This window comes from Callorhinus ursinus, unplaced genomic scaffold (assembly GCF_003265705.2).
Source record: "Callorhinus ursinus isolate GAN/ISIS: 27379988/994484 unplaced genomic scaffold, GSC_fseal_2.0 scaffold12, whole genome shotgun sequence".
Lineage (NCBI taxonomy): Eukaryota > Metazoa > Chordata > Mammalia > Carnivora > Otariidae > Callorhinus > Callorhinus ursinus.
Window position 1 is genome coordinate 18,667,213 of NW_027397074.1, and position 23,678 is coordinate 18,690,890.

At 39.6% G+C, this 23,678-nt stretch overlaps 1 protein-coding gene across 6 annotated transcripts in view; it reads left to right on the plus strand.

The window, feature by feature from the left end:
* CDK14 (cyclin dependent kinase 14) overlaps window positions 1-23,678 on the plus strand; it is a 542,651-nt gene that overhangs the window by 286,894 nt on the left and 232,079 nt on the right. For all 6 annotated transcript variants that reach the window (XR_012380203.1, XM_025872847.2, XM_073898783.1 and 3 more), the window contains one exon: window positions 23,536-23,656. Coding sequence is in view for 5 of the 6 variants with exons in the window: in XM_025872847.2 (XP_025728632.1) it covers window positions 23,536-23,656 (121 nt within the window). In the remaining variant the exon portion in view is untranslated. The remainder of the gene's footprint in view (window positions 1-23,535; window positions 23,657-23,678) is intronic.

The window sequence follows — 23,678 nt, forward strand, 5'->3', positions numbered from 1 at the left end:
ATGATCCTCTGTTTTGTTTCTTAAATGCCACATATGAGTGACATCATATGATCATTGTCTTTCTCTGATTGATTTATTTTGCTTAGTGTCATACCCCCTAGTTCCATCCACATCATTGCAAATGTCACGATATCATTTTTTTAATCGCTGAGTAGTATTCCATTGTGTGTGTGTGTGTATATGTACACACACACACACACACACACACACCACATCTTTATCCATTCATCCGTCAATGGACATTGGGGCTCTTTCCATACTTTGGCTACTGTGGACATTGCTCCTATAAACATTGGGGTGCACATCCCCCTTCGGATCACTACATTTGTATCTTTAGGGTAAATACCCAGTAGTGTAATTGCTGGGTCATAGGGTAGCTCTATTTTCAACTTTTTGAGGACCCTCCATACTGATTTCCAGAGTGGCTGCACCAGCTTGCATTCCCACCAACAGTGTAGGAGGGTTCCCCTTTCTCTGCATCCTCACCAACATCTGTCATTTCCTGACTATTTCATTTTAGCCATGGTGTGAGGTGGTATCTCACTGTGGTTTTGATTTGTATTTCCCTGATGCTGAGTGATGTTGAGCATTTTTTCATGTGTCTATTTTTGACTGATATTTTTACATTGGCATTTCTCTGGAGTCTGTAGGCTTGAAAATAATTCATCCTGAAATCATCTTGGAAGATCGTATGACTTATATCTTTTAAATAACAACATGAAGAATGTTCAGGTAGTTCTGATTTTTATTATGATCGGTGATCTTTTAAATACGAAAATTATAGATAAATGTGTTTTGCTGTCCAGCACTTTATGAAGGGGAATAGTTACAAATGAACTCTTTGGTCTCCCTCCAAGAAGTAGAGAAATTTGGATGTGAATTTGAAATTGTCTTTGAATCACTAAGTGAATGCCAAAATAAAGAGTACTTTTACCCTCCCGCTCTAAGGGGCTGTCTGTAAACTGAAAGCTCAAACATTGAAGGTAGTCACACGTTCTAGTACATGCCAACTTACCCTTTCATTGCAGAGATAAAATTTCTGGAAATCAGGAAGACATTAAAAAACAAAACTCAAAGCCCTTTTTCAAAGTGCTCATTGTTAGACTTTACTCTCCCATTTACCTTCCTTTCTCCAAGCTGCCCCATCCCACCTCCGGCTCACCCCCAGTCACTGTCAATGCTGGTGGCAGGTGATGTATATCACTGCTGTGATGGGGGAGCGAAGGGGGGGAAAGATTGAGCACCGTTGTTTTGTCTTCTTTGTAGCGATAAATTGTTTTGTTGAGAAATACAAGTACATAATTTGTTTTGCCTATAAAAATATCATGCTTGGTATATTTAGAGAGATAATCACTACAGAAATGTTGGAAGTGAAATGTTTTCATCTTGGTATTATTTTTTAGCAGGAGCCAGTCAATTCCCCCAGTTAGTTGGATGGCTGTTGTCCTCTTTGCACACTTACTCTGTCTTCTTCTTGCAGAGGCGTTCAGAGCCAGCTTTTTTTTTTTTTTTAAGATTTTATTTATTTATTTGTCAGGGAGAGAGAGCTAGAGAGAGAGAGAACACGAATACAAGCAGGGGGAGCGGCAGGCAGAGGGAGAGGTAAGCAGAGGGAGAAGCAGGCTCCCCGCTGAGCAGGGAGCCCGATGCGTGGCTTGATCCCAGGACGCTGGGATCATGACCTGAGCCGAAGGCACATGCTTAACTGGCTGAGCCACCCAGACACCCCTCAGAGCCAGCTTTTGATTGCTGTTTCTTTTGCTGCTTCCGTAAATCTGAAAAGGCATTTCTACAACTGTTATACAACCCATATATTCATGAAAAATAATTTTTAAAATAAATTTTTTGTCAGTCAAATCAGTTTAGGGTGAATTTCACGCGTGTGTCTCCCCCCCCCCCCCGTGAATTTGTAATATATATTAGCTAAGTGATTAAAGGCCCTTGACCTTCCTGCAGTGAAAATAAAATCTGGTATTGCATCTCTCAGGTTTATTTGATTAAGGACACATTTTTGACTTTGGAATATAAGTTGGGAAAATGTTGATATATTAGTTATATATTGCTGTTTAACAAATTACCACAACCAAGATGCTTCAAACGACAGGTGTTTATCATCCTCTAGGTTCTGTGGGTTAGGGATCTGGGCATGACTCAGCTGGGTGCCTCTGCTTCCAGGCCTCTCACATGGCTTCAATCGAGGTGTCATCTGAAGGTTCTCCTGGGAAAGGATCTGTTTCCAAGTTTCCATGGTTGTTGGCAGAATTCGTTACTTGCGGTCTGTTGGACTCAGGGCTCTAGTTCCAAGCTGGCTGTTGGCCAGAGGCCGCTCTCAGTTCCTTGCCACATGGACCTCTCCAACATGGCTACTTGCTTCGTCAAAATATTCAAACCAAGAAGGCAATAAAGTGAGTCTGCAGCAAGACAGAAGTTATAGTCTTGGCCATATTCTATTTTTTAGAAACAAGTAACAGGTGCCATCCCTACTCAACAGAGCAGGGAGGGGATTCCACAAAAGTGTGAATATCAGGAGGCAGGGGTGTCAGGCGAGCGACCTTAGAGTCCACCAACCACTGATGGTATAAAAACTACTGTCCACGTATCTCTTGATAATTACACTGTGTGATATGACTTTTCATAAGAAATAGCAGATAACTGAGCATGTAAAGCCTTATGCTAGGGTGTAAAGATGTATAAAGGGTATCGGTAATGATGCTGCTGATGACAAATAGTGATGAGAAGTAAGCCTTCATTGACTGCTACTTGTGTCAGATGCTGGGGTGAGCCCCCGGCTTGTCATCTTTTACCTAATCCTCACATAAGCCTCCTTTTCCAGAAAACAAAATGGAAGGTTGAGAAGTTAAGTAAGCCCGTAGGTTGTTCTCAAGCAATTCACTGAGAAATTAGACAGGTTATGCCACTAATGATACTATTTTTCAGCGGGTGACTTCTCTCTACATGACAGGAGCCCAGGAAAGGGTTGGAGAGACTTAGAGTGGACAGCCCAAAATGGTCTTTTCCAAGGATGAGTATAGGATATCATGAGGTTTCTGAGACAGGGACAGGGACAAGGTACAGTGTAAGTAAAGGCAGGTAGGTTTCCATCTTGGTAATACTTACAGTCCCTCTACAATAACATGACAAAGGATAGAGCTATTACCTTTAGCCACAGGCAAAGATATTGGTGGACATGTGGGCATCAGAGCCAGAGAGATTAAATGTCAAGTAGGTAGTGGCAACAGTAGCAGATGGCAACTATTTGGTTATATTTTTTATTTATTTATCCCCGGCCTCTCTCCAAAATGGCCTTGCAGCAGCTGCTGATCTGATGGTCCACTTGCTCTCTTCTTACTTAGCCTGCTGCTGTTATGGGCAGACGTGGTTCCATCCACCCCTTGCCTTCCCTCCGGTTCTGGTCTCCGAGTTCCACCTTCAGACAGGTGCATCTGGGAAGGCGCTGGGTGCCAGTGCCCTGGGGGCCTGGTAGCTGCAGTGCAGGAGAGTTTCAGCATTCATTTCGCTGGCCTTCTATCTGCTGGAACCTGCTGCCAGTTGGGCAGGACCCGGGCCAGGCCCAGTCCCTGCACAGAGAGGCCCCTGGGACAGAGGCAGGGCGCTGAGCCAGGTGTCTGCAGCATACAGTGTGACGTCCAGAGCCCATTGACAGATCGGGGTCGGTGGGGGGGGGCAGGCTGTGAGAGTAAGCCCTGGTCCGCTTTCCCAATCCTCTGGGCTAGAACAGTGGCAGTAGCCAGGGTTCACAGCAAAGACCAGGGCTGAGAAACTAGGCAACAGTCGTCTTCTCTGAAGCCCCTTCCTTGGGCAGAGATGGTAGCAAAAAGGTAGGCTCATTTAATAAAAAGAACATGAGAGTAGGAGTGAGAAGTCCAAGCACTTGTTCTAGCATTTTCACTAACTGGCTGTTGGACTTTGGACTAGTCACTTAAATAGGCAGTTTTATTTTCGTAAATTAAAAAAAAAAAAAAGACAGGATTTAATGATCTTTAAGCTTGAAATCCCAGATTTTAATATCTTTAAATGTCCTTTAAAAACTCTTCTCTGAAGTGAGTCTACTCTCTTTTCTACCATATATTTATACAGTTTGTGGCCATTTCCTTAAAAATACCTTTGCTAATTCCAAAAGTCAACTTCTGCTTTGCCCATGAAAAAATTTTAAGAACCCAACAAATACAGAATTATTATGACTGCCGGCCTTATCTGGAATGATTTTATTACCTTTCTTAGTGTAATCATCCCAATGACTGTAACTAGGTATTATGGATAAAGAATGGTGAAGAATTTTAATGCCTTCAGAAAGGCTAATTTTTTTTTTTTTGCAATTCTATGCATTTCTCTGTGCTTATCAAGATAAATATGCTCTTAATCCTGTCTCTCTATTTCACCCATTCCCCCCACCCACCTCCCCTTTGATAATCACCGGTTCTCTGTATTTAAGAGTTTGGGGTTTTTTTGTTTGTTTTTTTCTTTGCTTGTTCATTTGTTTTGTTTCTTAAATTCTACATATGAATGAAATCAAATGGTATTTGTCTTTCTCTGACTTATTTCACTTAGCATAATGTCCTCCAGGTCCATCTATGTTGCCACAAATGGCAAGATCTCATTTTCTTATGAATGAATAATATACCATGCCTTCTTTATCTGTTTATCTATCCATGGACACTTGGATTGCTTCCATAATTTGGCTTAATTAGTAAATTATATTGCAATAAACATAGGGGTGCATATATAGTTTTGAATTAGTGTTTTTATTTTCTTTGGGTAAGTACCCAGTAGTGGTATTACTGTATCATTTGGTATTTCTATTTTTAATTTTTAAAGGAAACTCCATATCGTTTTGCACAGGGACTGTACTAATTTGCAACCTTACCAACAGTGCATAAGTTTTCGTTTTTCTTCACATCCTCGCCAGCACTTGTTATTTCTTGTGTTTTTGATCCCAGCCATTCCGACCGGTGTGAGATACCTCACTGTGGGTTTGACTTGCACTTCCCTGATGATGGGTGATGTTGAGCATCTTTTCATGTGTCTGTTGGCCATCTGTATGCCTTCCTTTGAAAAATGTCTCTTCAGGTCCTCTGCCCATTTTTTAATCGAATTATTTCTCTTTAAAGTTGCCATTTTTGTGTAATTTTATTTTTTTAATTTAATTTTTTATTTCAATTAAATTAGCCAACATATAGTACATCATTAGTTTCAGATGTAGTGTTCAGCAGTCAATCAGTTGCATATAACACCCAGTGCTCATCACATCACGGGTCTTCCTTAATGCCCATCACCCAGTTACCCCATCCCCCCATCCACCCAGCAACTCTCGGTTTGTTTCCTTTAGTAAGGAGTCTCTCATGGTTTGTCTCCCTCTCTGATGACTTCCCATTCAGTTTTCCCTCCCTTCCCCTATGATCCTCTGCACTGTTTCTTATATTCCACATATGAGTGAAACCATATGATCATTGTCTTTCTCTGGTTGACTTATTTTGCTCAGCATAATACCCTCCAGTTCCATCCATGTCAATGTAAATGGTTAAGTATTCATCCTTTCTGATAGCTGAGTAATATTCCATTGTATATATGGACCACATCTTCTTTATCCATTCATCTGTTGATGGACATCTGGGCTCTTTCCATAGTTTGGCTATTGTGGACATTGCTGCCATAATCATTGGGGTGCAGGTGCCCCTTTGGATCACTACATTTGTATCTTTGGGGTAAATACTCAGTAGTGCAGTTTCTGAGTCGTAGGGTAGCTCAATTTTCAACTTTTGAAGGAACCTCCATACTCTTCTCCAGAGTGGCTACATCAGCGTGCATTCCCACCAACAGTGTAGGAGGGTTCCCCTTTCTTCCCATCCTCGCCAACATCTGTCGTTTCCTGACTTGTTAATTTTAGCCATTCTGACTGGTGTGAGGTGGTATCTCATTATGGTTTCGATTTGTATTTTCCCGATGCTGAATGATGTTGAGCACTTTTTCATGTGTCTGCTGGCCATTTGTATGTCTTCTTTGCAGAAATGTCTGTTCATGTCATCTACCCATTTCTTGACTGGATTATTTGTTTTTTTGGGTGTTGAGTTTGATATGTTCTTTATAGATCTTGGATACCAGCCCTCTATCTGATATGTCATTTGCAAATTTCTTCTCCCATTCCGTGGCTTGCCTCTTAGTTGTGTTGACTATTTCCTTTGCTGTGCAAAAGCTTTTTATCTTGATGAAGTCCCAATAGTTCATTTTTGCTTTTTTTCCCTGCCTTTGGAGACGTGTCTAGCAAGAAGTTGCTGCGGCTGAGGTCAGAGAGGTTGCTGCCTGTGTTCTCCTCTGGATTTTGATGGATTCCTGTTTCACATTTAGGTCTTTCAACCATTTTGAGTTTTTCTTTGTGTATGGTGTAAGGAAATGGTCCGGTTTCATTCTTCTACAGGTGGCTGTCCAATTTCCCTGGCACTGACAGAATAAAGTTGCAATTTTTTTTAAGACAAAAGGTTTACAATGAAATGATTGATAGTATAAAGGATATCTTTTAAAAAAAAATCTGTGGATATTTTGTTTTATTTTGACAATTAATTCCCTCAATGTATTTTTAGAAATGCATACTGCATTTGTTCACAGCATTTGATTCAATGTCGTGTTTAATGCTATGTGATAGATTTAGAGTAATTTAGTCAACAGTTTAGAAGTACTCTTTTTGTACTTGTGGATTTTAATATACAATCATAATTTCAAAGATTAATCCACCCACATGTACTAAATTTTACTTAAGTCCCAGATGTATATTTCAAGTAGTTTCTCTTTTCACTCCTTTAATGAAATTATTTAATGAAAGAAACATTGAGATCAGTAAAGAAAAGGATAGCAAATTAGAGAGCACCTTATGATTCTGGAACTCACATTTGGTTTGAAGATAGTTTCTAAATTTAAAATGTCTTCAGCTACACTTAAAGATTCCAAATAAAGCTTTATTGATGAGGATAAATGCCTGAAAGAAAAGCTATTTGGACTGACAAGAAAGGAAGAGTTAAAGTCTATGTGTCAGATTCTGTAAATGACATGTGCTTCAGATGTTAGGTTTCTGTCTTTAATTCCTAAAGGAGAAGACACTTGTCTAGTCTGGCACAAGAGGAGTTTATATTTTATTGCTGATAGCTCTGTTAAAACCGTGGCAGTCTTATGGGAACATCATCGGTCCTCTCAAACTTAGCATGTGTGATGTTTGCTGACAAACGAGGATAAATTGTTAGGTTGCTAATTCTGAGTTCGAACTGCTCAAAACCTACCTAACTATATTCTCACATCCATTATTTCTGGTTATTTAGATCAGCAGGCCTTCACATGGTTACATTAGATTTGGAAAGGAACACTTCATTGTATGAACTGTAAAAAAAAAAAAATTTTTTTATTTTTTCTTTAAATTTTTTACTGTTATGTTAATCACCATACATTACATCATTAGTTTTTGATGTAGTGTTCCATGATTCATTGTTTGTGCATAACACCCAGTGCTCCACACAGAACGTGCCCTCTTTAATACCCATCACCAGGCTAACCCATCCCCCACCCCCCTCCCCTCTAGAACCCTCTGTTTGTTTTTCAGAGTCCCTAGTCTCTCATGGTTGGTCTCCCCCTCTGACTTCCTCCCCTTCATTCTTCCCCTCCTGCTATCTTCTTCTTTTTTTTTTCTTAACATATATTGCATTATTTGTTTCAGAGGTGCAGATCTGTGATTCTAAAAAAAAAAAAAATTTAAATCCTAGCTGCTTTGGGCAGTTTTGACACTTTCATCTTAAGGGAAATCTACTTTAAGTATTATACTTGCAAGCAAATTTCCCTTTAAGGAAGATTTTTTTTTTTTTTAAAACATCAGAATTGCCTGATGATTCAACTTGCTCACGCAAGTTTATCTTGGTCTTCGTCGCTAAACTGGTTATTACTCAACAAGCCTGTGTTTTAGTAGACTACTTGGTGGTAGTGATGAGAATATTTAAATAATAGTTTATTTCAGCTTGGTCTACCCAGTCATTAGCTCATTGCTGCCAGCCATCAGTTTCCCTGCCACACCAGGAAAGCCTGTCATTTACATCCGATCACTATTTTAGGACTCACATTATGAAGTATAAAGAAATACACTAGAATCTGAGGGTGGAGGCGGGAAGGGGGTGTATGATGACACAGGGCTGGGTGAGGACTTATTTGACCCTTTTTCTTTCTCTCTTCTAAAAACAAGTACTTTTTTTCCCCCTGTGCACATAGTAATAGACATTTCAGAAAACAAAAGGGGAATAGAGTGAAGATTAAGTGTTCTTCTCCTCCTGTTTTATTATTCCTTTCCCTGTTGCCTTTACCTGTTCCTTATGTTTCTTTTTGGAGATAGAATATGTCTATGTAAGCACACTTGTTTTAAAAATGCAGATAGTACATAGCATACCCACTGTTCTTTATTTTGCCTTTTCTCTCAACAATTTATTATAGCTGGCTCCATATTAATACATTTAGATTTATTGGCCTTGTTGGCTGCATTTTGTAAGCTGTGCCATAATTAATTTAGACACTTTCCTTCTGGAATTTGAGGTTATTTTTTGTCTTTTGCTAGAAACAGTATCACAATGAATATCCATGTGCACAAGTCTTTGTGTGTATAAATACAGGATAAACACCTAGAATAAAAAGGTGCCATTGATCACTCTCTGGAACTTGTGAAACACACCCAGTGACTTCCAAGTTTAGTTCAGCCAGTCAATTCAGTGAACACATTATCCATTCTAGGCCCTGTGCTGGTCCTGGGGACTTTCAAAAATCAGACACTGCCTCTGCCTTAAATAAGTTAGCATCATTCTCCATTGACTGTGATGCTCACAGGTAAAGTGCCAGGTGACCAGTCATGACAGGGAGGAATGCCTTCTGACCTCTGGATTTAGAGAAGAATTTGGAGCTGGGTTGGAATTAGAGGTGGGAAGCAGCAGGTTTACAGCACCAGGAGGAAGGGTGCTCCAGAGTGCCTGCTGGGCGCACTGCCTCCCCTCCTCGTGGGCACCCTCACCATCCCTGCGACACGCCAGGCCTGCTCCTGCCTCACTTGTGGTGCCCTCTGCCTAGAATACTGCCCCTAGATTTCTTTATGCCTTGGTCCCCTTATAGTGATGCCCACAGGGCATCGGAGCTCCTCAGCTTGGGCCCTGGTTATTTGCCTAGTGCTGAAGGTATCCCGGTGTATCAGAAACAGGTACCTTGTGTTCATTCACTCTGCTCTCCCTCTTGATGCCACCAAAAAGGTGCCTCTCATGATAGCGTCATGTCATGGCTGGCTCCTCCCTGGCGTTTGGCACTGCCATGACCACTCTTGGCCTCCTCAGCCATCTGCCCAAGGGCAGAGCAGACCCTTCCCTAAGACTGCGACAGTAGAGCCAACATCAGGCTGTCAGTCCCAACAAGATTTTGAGTATTTGGGGAAGGGCAGGGCCGCTCAGGGGTACCGCTTCCTTCTGTTTAAGGTTCCCCACTCAGAACCTAGAGGTCCCTCCTCAGAGTGGGGGGAAAGGGTCTCCTCTCTGTTTATCTCTGCCTCATCTCCGTCTGCCTAAGACTGGCTTCTGTCTCCCCAAAGTGAGTGTTTCCAGTGATCTACCTAGAAATCAGGCGCCAGGCCTCCAAAGAGGAAGTTCCCTCCTCGTGAGAATCTGAGACCCCTGGGGGATCTAATTTCAGATCTCAGGGTCCACCTTCCATCCCCTAGCCACAGGATTGGCCATTCAGGCCCGCAGCCCCAAGAAACAATCATTGCACTTAATATTTATACCAAAACAAAACCAACAGTCCAATATCATATGCGTGATAGGATTTAGACTTAAATGTTACCACAAGTTGGGTTTTATGGGTTTTGTCCTTTTTAGGGTGAGGAGTAGCTCTCACCACATCCCCTTTCTTTAGTCCTTTGGCTTCCTGAAAACTTCTAATGGAGAACGAGGGGGAGCATTGTTGTGTTATCTCTGTGTTCCCTGAGGCAGCAAACATCTTCCTCAAAGAAACCACAGAGCCTCAGAAGCCCATTAGCTTTGCCAAAACATGCACCCAGTTTACATTAAACCCTTCGCTCTGCAACATCAAGATGCAGGTTAATTTCACAGCTTGCCCCAGAACAGTGGGTAGGGACTTGCTTTACATTTATGTAACAGAAATTTTGCCATTAAGTTGGTTTTCTTAGACTAAAGGAACAGTCAGCCTCAAAGATAAATTCAGGTCTCTTCCTTTAGTAAAACTGAACAGCTGGAAGCTTTGAAATGATGTTTTGTACTTCTGCTCATCAAGGTTTTTTTTAAAGACAAAAAACAAAAACCAAGAAAACCTCTCAGGTCTGGGCATACCTCTTTCTCTGCTTAAATGAACTCTGAGAGGTAGCTGGGGTGCTATGCAGTATCCTATGCAGAAACCTGGTGTCGTAGTTGAGATCTAAGCTGGTTTCACACATCTGAGTCTTCCAGTGCCTAGTCCAGGATCCTAGTGAGCAGAGACAAGTTGCTTCCCTGTCCAAATGTGATTTAGACAGGCGTAGTCTTGTTTTAAGTGCGGTATTTTACAGAGGACTTGGTGTTATGTCAGAGTGAGGAAGGGGTGGAGGGTGGTAGTAAGAAATGGACAATCATAAGAAATGAATCTTTCTCAGAGAGAGCTTATCATATAGACAGAGAGATAAACATGGAGATAAAAAGTTAATAAAATAGTTTTATATACTTACTGCTAAGTGAGCTGAATGGAGAATGACACGTGATGTAAAAATTGAGAGGAGAGGTTGATTAATTCTTGAGGTTTTATTTATCTAAATTTTAAACATACTAGTTTGAGAAATAATGGAATTTGTTAGGAAAGTATATCTATCACTTATATTATTACAAACCAGTAGCTTATATATTAATAGCCTTATTTCTCTTTGTATTTGTTTTTAACACATGTGAGCAGTATAAAAGAATTAAAGAATTTGATGTGTGTTTTGGGTTTACTTCTAAATAACAGTAGCAGTAAAGGATCATGAGCTTTTATGTGATTCACTTTTACTCACATTGGGTTTTAAACATTTTAAAATCCAGGGACAGATACTCTATTGAGATCTGACAGAAAGTCCCAAGGTATAAAATAGTGGATCAGGTGGGTTGGGCCATTCTCTCTATTGGTCAGGACAATATACACATGCCACCTGCTATAGGAACACTGTCTCAGGGGTTGGTGGATAGGTGGCTGTTCTCAACATATATGTCAGTCCAACAGTAGACTCACTGTGGGCCAGACACCATGCCAGGAGCTGGAGATAGAAAAGCAAATAAACCATGGTCCTACTTTCAGGGAATCTGGTGTGGGGCAGATGGCGGCTGACATATGAGTGAATGACTTGGCAAGTCCACTCAAGCTTGGGGCTTCAGTCAATCAGAGAAGAGGAAGGCTCATTACCTGGACCAGGGACGGGAGGACAAGTCAGGGAAGCTGCTGGAGAACTTGGCTAGAGTATAGCTTTGAAGGACATGTAGGAGTTCATCAGCTGAGTTAGGCATTCCAAGATATGAGACCATGTTGTGCAAAGAAACTGATGTGAAAGCAGATAATTACAGGTAATTTGCCTAGAACATAAAAAGGAAGGAATGGGAAGAAACAAGGCTGGAGTAATAGCAGGGGAAGTCTTTGGATTTTGGACTTTCAGGATAAATTCCAGAGAATCCATTAAGCTCTTTAGCAGAGAAGTGACGTGATCAGATGGTGTTTTAGTTAATGGTGACAGCCAATGTGTTGTGAGTGTCGTATGAGCCAGGTGCACTATGAAGCATTTTCCATGCATTTCTCATTTAATTCACACAAATACCCTGAGTCAGGTGTGATCATTGTATCAGAGATCCTAGAGGGGAACAAAGGGTAGCTCAAATGGGGTGATGGAGGAGAGTTTGAGGTAGGGACTATTTATGAAACTGTGGACAGGGTTGAAGATGTGAAACCATCCAAGCTAGCCATAGTGGGGAGCCTTTACCACTACCCACATGAGGGATTAAGAGGGAAAGTGATTCTGGAACCCACTGAGCAAGAGCGGTAGCTTTCCAAGGGAGGACTTAGCCACTGCCATTTACCTGTCCAGCTGGGAAGGAACTGGATGGGGGAGGGGCGGGAGAGGGGTGCAAAAAAATACATCTGTCTCGCTGTTTTTCTTCCTTCTCATACTCTGATCTTTGGGCAGTGTGCCTCCCAGTGGTCAAAACCAAAACTTGAGATCACAGGGCCAAGGATTCTGTAATTAAAGGCCCATTAAGGTCAGCCTCTGGGAAGCTTAGAAGGTGGGGGTCCCGGGGGGAGGGAGAAGAAGAGTCAGGAACACATTAGAAGAGATAAATGGAGAATATCCAGCCGAGTTATTACATGCCTTTCACAGAAGAAGCAACTAAAACTCAGCTAGATTAAGCTACTTGCCCCAAATCACATAGCTTGTAAGTGGTGGGCTCCTCTGACCACGCCGAGGAAGCTCTTACGCACTGCATGGAAATGTCTCTTCCTCAGACTATGGAAAAGAATAGGAAGGGCAAACGTGCTGGCTGGGTGACCAGTTAGGAGCTCTTTCAAAGGTTCAAGGCCCAGAAGGGTAAGGTTGAGGAACTAAAGTGGCAGTCAGTGGCAGTGAGGCCAGAAAGAAGGGGATGGATTTGATGCAGTGGAGGCAGAATGGACAGAACTGTGGAGCTCAGTTTCTTTCTCATAAGAAATGATAATATCATAGAAAGTACAGGCTGTCTTAGATCCTTTCCAGCACGAAAGCTCTGTGACTCATCTCTGCAGTGATTGTGATACATATTTATTTCATGGAATTAATGTATTTTTGAAAATGTTCCCCAAATGCTCCATACACCTTCTTTTGGAGGTTTGATGTTTATTTACTACATTAGTGACACCCAATTCCAGTGACACAACAACCAAGATTGTCACCAGGTATCACAAAACATGTTTTAAAAATCATCAAAATAAAGTGAACATGTTCATGTCTTTTAGTAGATGTTTTCCTTTAATTATGTCTGGAATCCTGTATTGAGTACAGTGTGGAGACCCCAAAATATAACTTGACCTCTACTCAAGTAGTATGATGAAAGAAAAGGAAAAACTAAAAGCACAGGAGAAAAAATTCAGAAAAAAAGGGCAGCAACCATAAAACAAAACAAAAAAAATATTCAGTTTGACCCAAACCTTTTTTTCCCTTGAATTGGCTCAATAATTGCTTCATTAATTTGAACTGATTCAGTTGGACCTTTATTGTTGTAAACACATGAAAACCCCTCAGTTAAAAAATTCACATCAGGGCAACTGGGTGGCTCAGTCAGTTAAGCATCCCACTCTTGATTTCGGCTCAGGTCATGATCTTGGGGTCGTGGGATCGAGCTCGGTGTTGGGCTCATGCTCAGCACAGAGTCTGCTTGTCCCTCTCCCTCTGCTCCTCCCCCCGCAATAAATAAATAAATAAGATCTTAAAAAAAAAAAAGGTCACATCAGTAAAGACACCTCAGAAGAGCTTTTTCTTTTTAAAAAAAAAAATGCTTTTTAAAAAATTATATTTATTTATTTGACACAGAGAGAGGGCACAAGAAGGGGGAGTGGCAGGCAGAGGGAGAGGCAGGCTCCCCGCTCAGCAGGGAGCCCGATGGGGGGACTCCATCCCAGGACCCCGGGACCATGACCCAAGCTGAAGGCAGCCGCTTAATTGACTGAGCCACTCAGATGCCCCCAGAAGAGCTTTTCCTTGTGTCATTACATGTCCTACAGATAAGCTTTAACCACACCCGAGTTTGAGATTTCTGAAAAAAAAAGGGCGGGGCAAGGGCCCTCAGAGCCCTGTAAGATAGATAGCACCCCTCATACTCACCTTTCTTTCTTCCTTTCTTTCCTTCCTTCCTTCCTTCTTTTCTTTTCTTTTCTTTTCTTTTCTCTCTTTTCTTTTTTTTTTTTTTTTTAAGGTTTAGCTCTTCCTCTCTAACTTACCACAGTCTCTGGCTGACTGCTCCATTTCTGGGGCTACTGCTTTCTGCTGCTTTCCACTTTAAAACAAAGCAGCAGATGAGAGCTCTTCTCATTCCGGTGATTAGACCCTCCTAAGTGAAGGTTTCTGAGCATTTCTTCAAAGTACTTCCTTATCAAATTTCTCTTTTCCTTGAGGGTCTGTGGTGTGATTGTTCTGTGAGGCTTTCTGCACAGCATCAATCATTTTCTCTCATTTCCTCATATTTTTGGAACCTTCCAGTAAAAAAAATTTTCCTTCCAGTAAAACCAGCTTGTGTTTTTCTTTAAAAGATTTATTTATTTGAGAGAGAGAGAGCACGAGCAGAGGGAGAAGGAGAAGCAGACTCCCCACTGAGCAGGGAGCCCAATGCCAGGACTGGAGCCCGATGTCAGGACTTGATCCCAGGACCCTGGGATCATGACCTGAGCCAAAGGCAGATGCTTAACCGACTGAGCCAGCCAGGCGCCCCCAAACCAGTTTGTGTTTTCTCCTCATTTCTCTTTCTTTATCCTCACCCCATAGCTTTCCCTCTCCCACCAGACTGACCTGCCACCACTCCGGACTTGGGAGTCACTCAGTCTATGCCACTCCATCTAGATGGAGCCCAGGAACACATTTGTTCCCAGATTCCCAGTCTTCCTGGGGACGCAGTGGCACTGCCTGTGTGCATCCTGACTTAGCCACTTACTACTGTGTAACCTGGGGTAAATGCGTTTCCTTTCTGTTAAATTAGCATAGTAATAATCATACTACCTTCTAGGTTGTTGTAATGACTAAATGATGTCATGTATCTGAAAACCTAATAGATTGTAATTGCTTGTTAAGTTCTCATCAGGTTTGCACTAGCATATTCACTGATTTTTCATATTTTAGTATTATCTATAGTAGGACCAGGTAAAAATATTGCATTACCCCCTCCCCCAACTTTAAAAAAAAATTTAGGTGGTTTAGGAAGGAAATGGGAATGATTCTCTCATAAGCCTTCCAGAGGAACACTCACTGTAATTTCTTATTTCCCTTAAAAACTCAAAAATTAATGAGAGCATATCTTGTCATTTCAAATGTTACATATGGATCATGTCATCTTTATAGATTGGCTTCTTTCTTATTAAGCGCAAACGATACCTCTGGCATAAAATCATAATTATTTTTATGTAATTTGACCTAACCATAGTTGTGATTATTCAGCAATCTTTCTTTAACACATACCAGTGCACACTCTTAGAATATTTTGGGTATATATATATATTAATACATATTTATAACCAAATGGCCTAAAAGCTCTGAGTAATATGTCTTAAGACTGATATTTTTATGATGAACTTAGTATGTTTTACCTTTAGTTTTTTTTTAATTTTTTTATTAACATGTAATGTATTATTTGTTTCAGGAGTACAGGTCTGTGATTCATCAGTCTTACACAGTTCACAGCGCTCACCATAGCACATACCCTCCCCAGTGTCCATCACCCAGCCACCCTGTGCCTCCCACCCCTCTCCCCTCCAGCAACTTTCAGTTTGTTTCCTGAGATTAAGAGTCTCTTATGGTTTGTCTCCCTCTCTGGTTTCATCTTGTTTCATTTTTCCCTCCCTTCCCCTATGATCCTCTGTCTTGTTTCTCAAAATCCTCGTATCAGTGACATCATATGATACTTATTTCACTTAGCATAATACCCTCTAGTTCCATCCATGTCGTTGCAAATGGCAGGATTTCATTTTTTTGATGGCTGCATGATATTCCATTGTATATATATACCACATCTTCTTTATCCATTCATCTGTTGATGGACATCTAAGCTCTTTCCATAGCTTGGCTATTGTGGACGTTGCTGCTATAAACATAGGGGTGCATGTGCGCCTTCGGATCACTACATTTCTGTCTTTGGGGTAAATACCCAGTAGTGCAATTGCTGGGTCATAGTCACCTCTTTTTTTAAAAAAATTGGGAAAAAGGGGCACCTGGGTGCCTCAGTCAGTTGAGCGTCCAACTCTTGATTTCGGCTCTGGTCATGATCTGAGTCATGAAATTGAGGCTCTGAGCTCAGTGGGGAGTCTGCTGGGACTCTCTCTCTCCCTCTGCCTCTGTCCCTCCCCCACTGCACCCTCTTTCTCTCTCTTTCAAATAAATAAACCTTTAAAAAAATAAAATAAAAATTGAGAAAAAAATCAGCATGGATTCGGAAATTCATCAAAATTGCCAATTTAGTCAGATTATGAAATTCATTTTCTGTATTGTGTTGTCGTCTGGCATTGAAATAATAACTATGGTTCTCATAAATGAGAAGTAGAAACTAGAAAACAAAATGTAAGCCAGTGAGCTGTGAAAATGATGTCACACTCTACTGGAAATGATTTCGCATTCTCTGTGAATGTGGATGTGATGTGAGGGGATCATTAAGGTGGAATTATTTACTTAAAGGCCTTTTGAAGAATTTGAGCTTATATGATCCTCACACATTTAATTTTAGTAATATTTTCTTAGGATCACTGAGTTTTTGTACGTGGATGGGCTCAAAGTTTCCTTAGTCTGACCCATGGGTCAGCAAAACTTTTTCTTAAAGGGCCAGATACTAAATGTAGCCCATGGGTCCTAGTCTCTGCCAACTACTGAGCTCTGCTGTTGAGTGCAAAAATAGCAGCAGAAGATATGTGAATGAATGGGTGTATCTGTGTTCCGGCAAAATTTATTTACAAAGACAGGTAGCCAGCTTACAGGCGCTTGAGGAATCTGATCTCAGGCCTTTTATCTTACACATAACGTAGCGAGCAAGCTTACGTGACTTAACCAAGGAGACACAACTAACTAGTTAGTGTCAGAACCACTATCAGGCATTTAGTTTTTTCATATCACAAATCTTTCAATATGCAGGCTAATGCTCTGATAACAATAGCATATTGCTAATATGGTAGTCAGCCAAAGGATTCTCACGGTTTGGTCTTACCATCATGAAATCTATTAGTTTCATTTAAAGCAGTATTTCCCAGAGAGGTATATTGTTTTTAACTTCTATACAAAATTGAAAATAAAATTTTCCTATATATGAAATTTAAGTATTTGAATATTTTGTTTTTTAAAGATTTTTTAAAATTTAAATTCAATTAGCCAGCATATAGTACATCATTAGTTTTTGATATAATGTCCAATGATTCATTAGTTGTGTATAACACCCAGTTCTTACCACATCACGTGCCCTCCTTTCTGCCCATCACCCAATTACCCCATCTCCCCATCCACCTCCCTATCTGCAACCCTCAGTTTGTTTCCCGGAGTCAAGAGTCTTTTTTACTTATTTATTTGAGAGAGAGAAGGGGAGAGAGAGAGCATGAGCAGGCAGGAGGAGCAGAGGGAGAGGGAGAGACTTCCCGCTGAGCAGGGAGTCAGACATCTTGATCCCAGGGCCCTGAGATCATGACCTGAGCCAAAGGCAGATGCTTAACCAACTGAGCCATCCAGGCATCCCTGAATATTTTCTTTCTTTTTAGAATGTCTGTATTAAAATATTATGATCGTTTCTGTTATTTAAAATGCAAGATGAAAAAATCTGTGCCCTTTAGGATAGATAGTAATTATGCATAATTTATTAACTTTAAAAATTCAAAGATAATTAAATAAAAACAGAGCAAAATAAAATATTGCCTTAACATCTTTAAGTGTCTTCTGCACTTAGTTTCACTTTATTAGAATTTATTTTCAAAGAATACTATTATTCAGTTGAAAGACTCTAACAATTGCCAATCAAAACATTCTGAAGGGATTTTGGAATCCTGCAAAGACTCGCTTCTGTTAAAATAGAAATCTGGACAGAAAGGAAAACAAAGATGTTTCATCAAAGGAAAGAAAAGGATATTATAATTGTAATCCCAAAACTTTTTTTTTCCACTTTAAACAATACCATGTGATATTAAATGTATGAAAATACCTTCAAATACCCACATTTCCTGCTTCCTGTGATGGGAAGAATGGGCAAGGGGATTGGAAGAAGTCCAACTTTCATAGTGCTTATAGAGAAAGATTGGGCATTGAAGTCTTTTATTATTTTTTACATTGAAGAGTATTCCAACTAAATTTTAATTTGCAATTAAATTAATTTCAGCAAATATAGTTCATTATTGTCTAAAATGTATTTTGAAATTGATAACTTTTGCCATGGATAGACTTGAGGTTAGTGTAACAATCCAGCAAGAAATGAGGACGACCTAGGGAGGAAGAAAAGAGGGAAATTATAAAGTAAAATCTGTTGAATTTTGTAATTTTGTAAATGGAAGGAGCCTTCAGTGAAATAAGCCCCCTGGCTTTGGTGAATGGATGGATGGTGATGTTTAGTGGCGAGTTCTAGAACACTGGAAGAGAGAACATTAGTTGGAAAATTGGGGGCAGGAAGAATGTTTGTGTAAGATCTACATGGACTTTTTTTTTAATCAAAATCTAAAGTTTTAGGGGAAGATTGATGCTAGAGATATTTATTTGGGATCATTAGCATATAGAGAGTAACCGAAGCCATGGGAGTAAATAGTGTCACCCAGGAAAACTTGCCAAGTGCAAAGGGAAGAGGTTGAAGCCAGAACTCTGGAGGACACCAGAGGAAAATACTTTTTGTTTTGTTTTGTGTGATGGTTGTTTATCGATACATTCTAGGAGCAGCAGTAAAGAATTTTCAGAATGTTTTAGCACATCATAAGATATTAATCTAAATCCTCTAGGAGGAAGGGAACTCCATTAAAAATTTATATGAAAAAAAGACATTTCTGACCAGTTCCCAGGACTGTGGGAAAGAAATATGTATATATATATATAAAAGCCTTCCTCCACCCTTCCTCTGTGGACTGGCACATGGAATAGAGAAGTCTTTTCCTTTCCAGCCTCACTGCCAGATGGTAAAATATTACCCAAGTATTTCGTGTCTGTTTGGAATCAAGTTATGAAGAAAGGAGCTGCTCTCCTAGAAATATTGATTTTGTTATTAAGAGTAAAACACTCTTTTTCTGATTGTTTAGTTTGGGGAATGAAGTATGTTGAGAGAGGTGTGGGAGTTGCTCTAATATAAAAACAAAACTACTGACAATGACAAAACAGTGGCACATCATCTGGGAAATGGTGGAGCCTATTCCTTTATAGAATATTTCAGTTGAGTTTTGCAAATTCATCTAGTTTTTGCCATTATTCCACTTAATTAGAAAGAAACAAGTCATTGTTGTCAGTTCTTTCTCAATTCCTTGGTTGAAGAATTGAGCAGAGACATGGGAATTATCATTCTTTTTTTTTTTAAGATTTTATTCATTTGTGAGAGAGACAGAGAACAAGCAGGGGGAGAGGCAGAGGGAGAGGGAGAAGCAGACTCCCCGCTGAGCAAGGAGCTGGATGCGGGACTCGATCCCAGGACCCTGGGATCATGACCTGAGCCGAAGGCAGACGCTTAACCATCTGAGCCACCCAGGCCCCCGGGAATTATCATTCTTGAACCCCTATCCTAGGTTTAGTGATTTTCTTCATAGAATTAGAGGTTACTCAATCCCTAGCCAATCTTACCGCATGCACAGGGATGCATTGGAATTTGAAAGAATAATTAGATGTGCATGGAATATAAAATCTAACATATATCTGTGTACAGCTAAAAGAACTTTTACTGTTTTTGGAAACTGAAACGGTTTTCTAGTGAAATGCATTTACTCCTGGACTCATGGCCTATTTCCCGTATTGACAGTGCAGATGGCTTGTAGGCACTTGTGGTTGGGGTCATGTTGAGTGCCTGTAGGACATCTTTATGCCTAGTGAGGAATGGGATAGCCCCAGATCCGAAACCTGTGGACAAATGTGAGCTGGAGATCAAATCTTGTGAGAAATCACCTATGGATGACATTAAAACATGGCATTAGCCACAGTTACCTATACCCATTTGAGAAAGCCCTGGTTTGACTCTATAACCCTAGACAAAACCAACAGTTAAGGGGCAGATGGGGGAGTATCCCAGGAGACCAAGCCAGTCCTGTTCACTTTTCTATGTCTGAGAAGTCAAAGGAGTAGATTTAAAAGAAGGGGAGTAGCCAACAGTGTCCATTGCAGCTTTGAGAACTATTAAGTAAGGCCTGAAGGGTGTCCATTGGTTGATGCCAAACAACTAGTCTGTTTAGGACAGATGTTGGAAGCATTATTGCATGATTTATTTTGTGCTCCTGCCAGAGGGTAGAACCAGGCTCAGGGTGGCAGCCGATGTTGGATCGCCATCTTATAGAGATAAAGTAAAGGAATTCTTTCATTGGGTAAAAAGTTAATTATGAAGCTTAACTCTTCTGGAAATCTAAGATTCTTCTGTGCTAGCCAGTATCAAGGTTGCCCAACTTTGAATAATTGACAATAGGGTTTGAACAGCAGGATTTTTTACTCTCCTCTAGGGTTTCTCATGAGTTAGAAATGGTAACCTGTTAAAGTGGGTTACTCTGATTTGTTCTGTAAGCCATTTTAGATGTCCATAGGAACACGCACCCTTTTCTATGCACACGCTCAGCCTAAATAGCAGCGTGCAAATAACCTGTACTCATCTGTTTAGCATTTCACTTTGCTTTTTGACTTTTAATTCAAACTAAACATTAGTATAAGAAGTTTTGATAATAACCCATGAACTTCATCCTTTTTAAAAGGTAGTGTAGCTCTCTTCCTGTAGTGTAACCATAGCAACTGACAAGGAACAGAGAAAGAAAGCTTTCACACACGCTGTGCTAATTAATTCTGTCCTACAGTTTTCCTTCAGCTGGAGGATGCAGTTTAATAAATTCTGCATGAGTAAGTGTGTTTTGATGCATGACTGTAAATACATGGCAATATCTTTACCAAAAATATTTATGAAAAATATAGTTATATATTCCTACTTCAAGGTATACTCTTTTTTTTTTGATTCATTGCTTTAATAATTTGTTCCCTCCCTGAAAAATTTTGGGATCTATATATCTTTTTAACTGAACGGACATATTTTTAAGATGAAAGCCTTTTGTTTATCACCATATAGGACACCTTCCACAAGAAAACGTCTTAATTGACTATATTGAAGTGAGGTGATAGAAGAGTTTTTCTCAAGTGATGCAAAGGAGTATGTCTTAAAAATATAATAACATTCTTCAATATGACACATTAACATGCAAACCATTTTAAGAAACTGCCTTAGCACGTTAAAAAGTTAGATATCGCAAACTCATTTTCACTCTTGATTTGGGAAGTTATATGACCCATATCAGTGGTGTTTGGGTAGTCCCTTGACCTAAACGCGTGGGAAAGAGGAGAATAATGGAAACAAAGAGCTTTTCCTTTTCATATTTTTCAGACATATTTAACCACTTTTACAAACTTATTTTCAGAGTAAATGTACTTGACCTGAAGTCACATAATTACTTAGATTTATACTATTTCTAGGATATTTTGAAGTCTTGTTCTCTCTTTAAAACTGGAAATACCACAGTTTTCTTTAACTAGCCTGGTCTTCTAAGCTGTTAAAGAAAATCTCAGAGCTTTTTCATTCTCCTATTCCTCTAGCCTAGCTTTCTGTCAACAGGGCCTCAGAAAAACCAAGAGGATCCAGCCTGAATGTTTTTGGCATCCCATTTCACATGACAAGAGCATATGGAACGAGTCAGAACCTATTTCAAGGACTTGTACTTAGCTCTTTGGTCTCTGTATAGAAACATGCTCATTTGAGGAACTAAATCATTTTATTTTATTTTATTTTATTTTAATGTTATGTTAGTTGCCATACCTCATTAGTTTTTGATGTAGTGATCCATGATTCCTTGTTCATTGTAACTAAATCTTTTGATGGGATTATTAAATTCTGGAAACACTTTACCAACCCGATTGTCCTATCTGTTCAGTTTTACCTGAATTTAGGTAGGTTAAAACGTTGTAGAGAAAAGTAGAGTTACTATGGAAATCTATTATTAAATAGTTGTTCCATTCATGTGCAGAAAAGTAGGGGACCATATATATGTATATATGTTTGTGTATAGTCTGTACATATTAATATAGAATACTTATCAACATTAACCAATTTATAATATACCATTGTATTGTTATAAAAACTGAATTGTAGAAAAAATTGAGTTACTGTAACCATAGCTGAATTAATTAGAAATTATTTGTCTCATCAGCTGTCCTATTAATTTTAATATTTTCATATTATACGGTAAAGGGAATATCAAGTGTTTAATAAACAGGAGAAAAATCATGTTCCTAAGTAGTACATAAAAATATACATAATCAACATTAAAATGAATATGTAATGGTACATTTATTGTAAAAATGTTATATGTGCTTTGAGCCTCACAGTGATAAATAATACTTTTCACTTGTTATTAATGAACATACCCAGAGAGAAAGCTATCACACGGATTTTTTTTCTTTTGAAAAAGAACATCTACAGATTTTGTGATTTTTTAAAAGGAATTATATATTCATTGTAGAAAAGTTGGGAACAAAACCTTGAAAAATGTATTAAGTGAAGAAAAAAAAAAACTGGAGGGGCACCGGCGTGGCTCAGTCAGTTAGGCATCCAAGTTTTAATTTTGGCTCAGGTCATGATCTCAGCGTCATGAGATCAAGCCTTGCATTGTGTTCACGCTGGGCGTGGAGCCTGCTTAAAACTCTCTCTCTCCCTCTTCCTCTGCCCACCCCCCCCAATAACAACAACAGCAACAAAAGAAAAGCCCAAAACTAGATAATCCCATTTTCCAGAGCTAACCACTAAACAAATAGTTTCTGCCAATCTTTTTTCTATGCTAAAGTATTTATGGTTATGAGGTCAAACTGCATGTAATCCTTCACTTAACATATTACTGTGACCATTTTCTCAATTTCTAAAATTCTTAGAAAACATTTCAGTTTATTCTATAGTATCTCGTCATCTCTATGTTCCAAATTTAACTATTCCTTTATAGTTATTTATGTAGGTGGGTTTCAAATGAGTTTCCTGAACATTTCCCAGTAAGTATTTGTCAGAACACTGAAAGAAAAATTAGTTTTGGGACAACCCTTTGAGAAAAACCTCATATTTTCTTCTTTCAGATTCATAATATATATTAGAAAAATCAAGGGCACTAAGAAGTCTCAAAGTACGAAGACCTGTTTTAACTTTTTAAACCATCTTTTCCCCAAATCATTTGACCTCGGAATCTTTTCTCCTAATACTTATAACCCATAACACTAGGGTTCCATGAAACATTCTTCAGGAAGTCTGGGAGATTTCTAAGCTTCTGTGTAATGTCTAATAGGTTATGAATTGTTTGTAACTTTCCTGGGATTTTATCAGATTTATGATGCTTGATTAGGAAATATAAGTGACTATTGGTTATTAGCATTATTTGAAACAGGCAGCAATATACTTTCCCCAGCCTTTCTAGTAATATTGACAATGCATTTGTGATTCTGTATTACAATGTCATGTTTGACCTTTTTAAAACTGTGAGCTTTCAAATTTAAATTTCCTTGTTCTATTAATGCCTATTAAACTTCTTTGTGTTTCCTTTAATCCACAGGTCTTGCAAGAGCAAAATCTGTCCCTAGCCACACATACTCCAATGAAGTGGTTACCTTGTGGTACAGACCTCCAGATGTCCTCCTGGGCTCGACAGAATATTCCACCTGCCTTGACATGTGGTGAGAAATGGAAGATTTACTC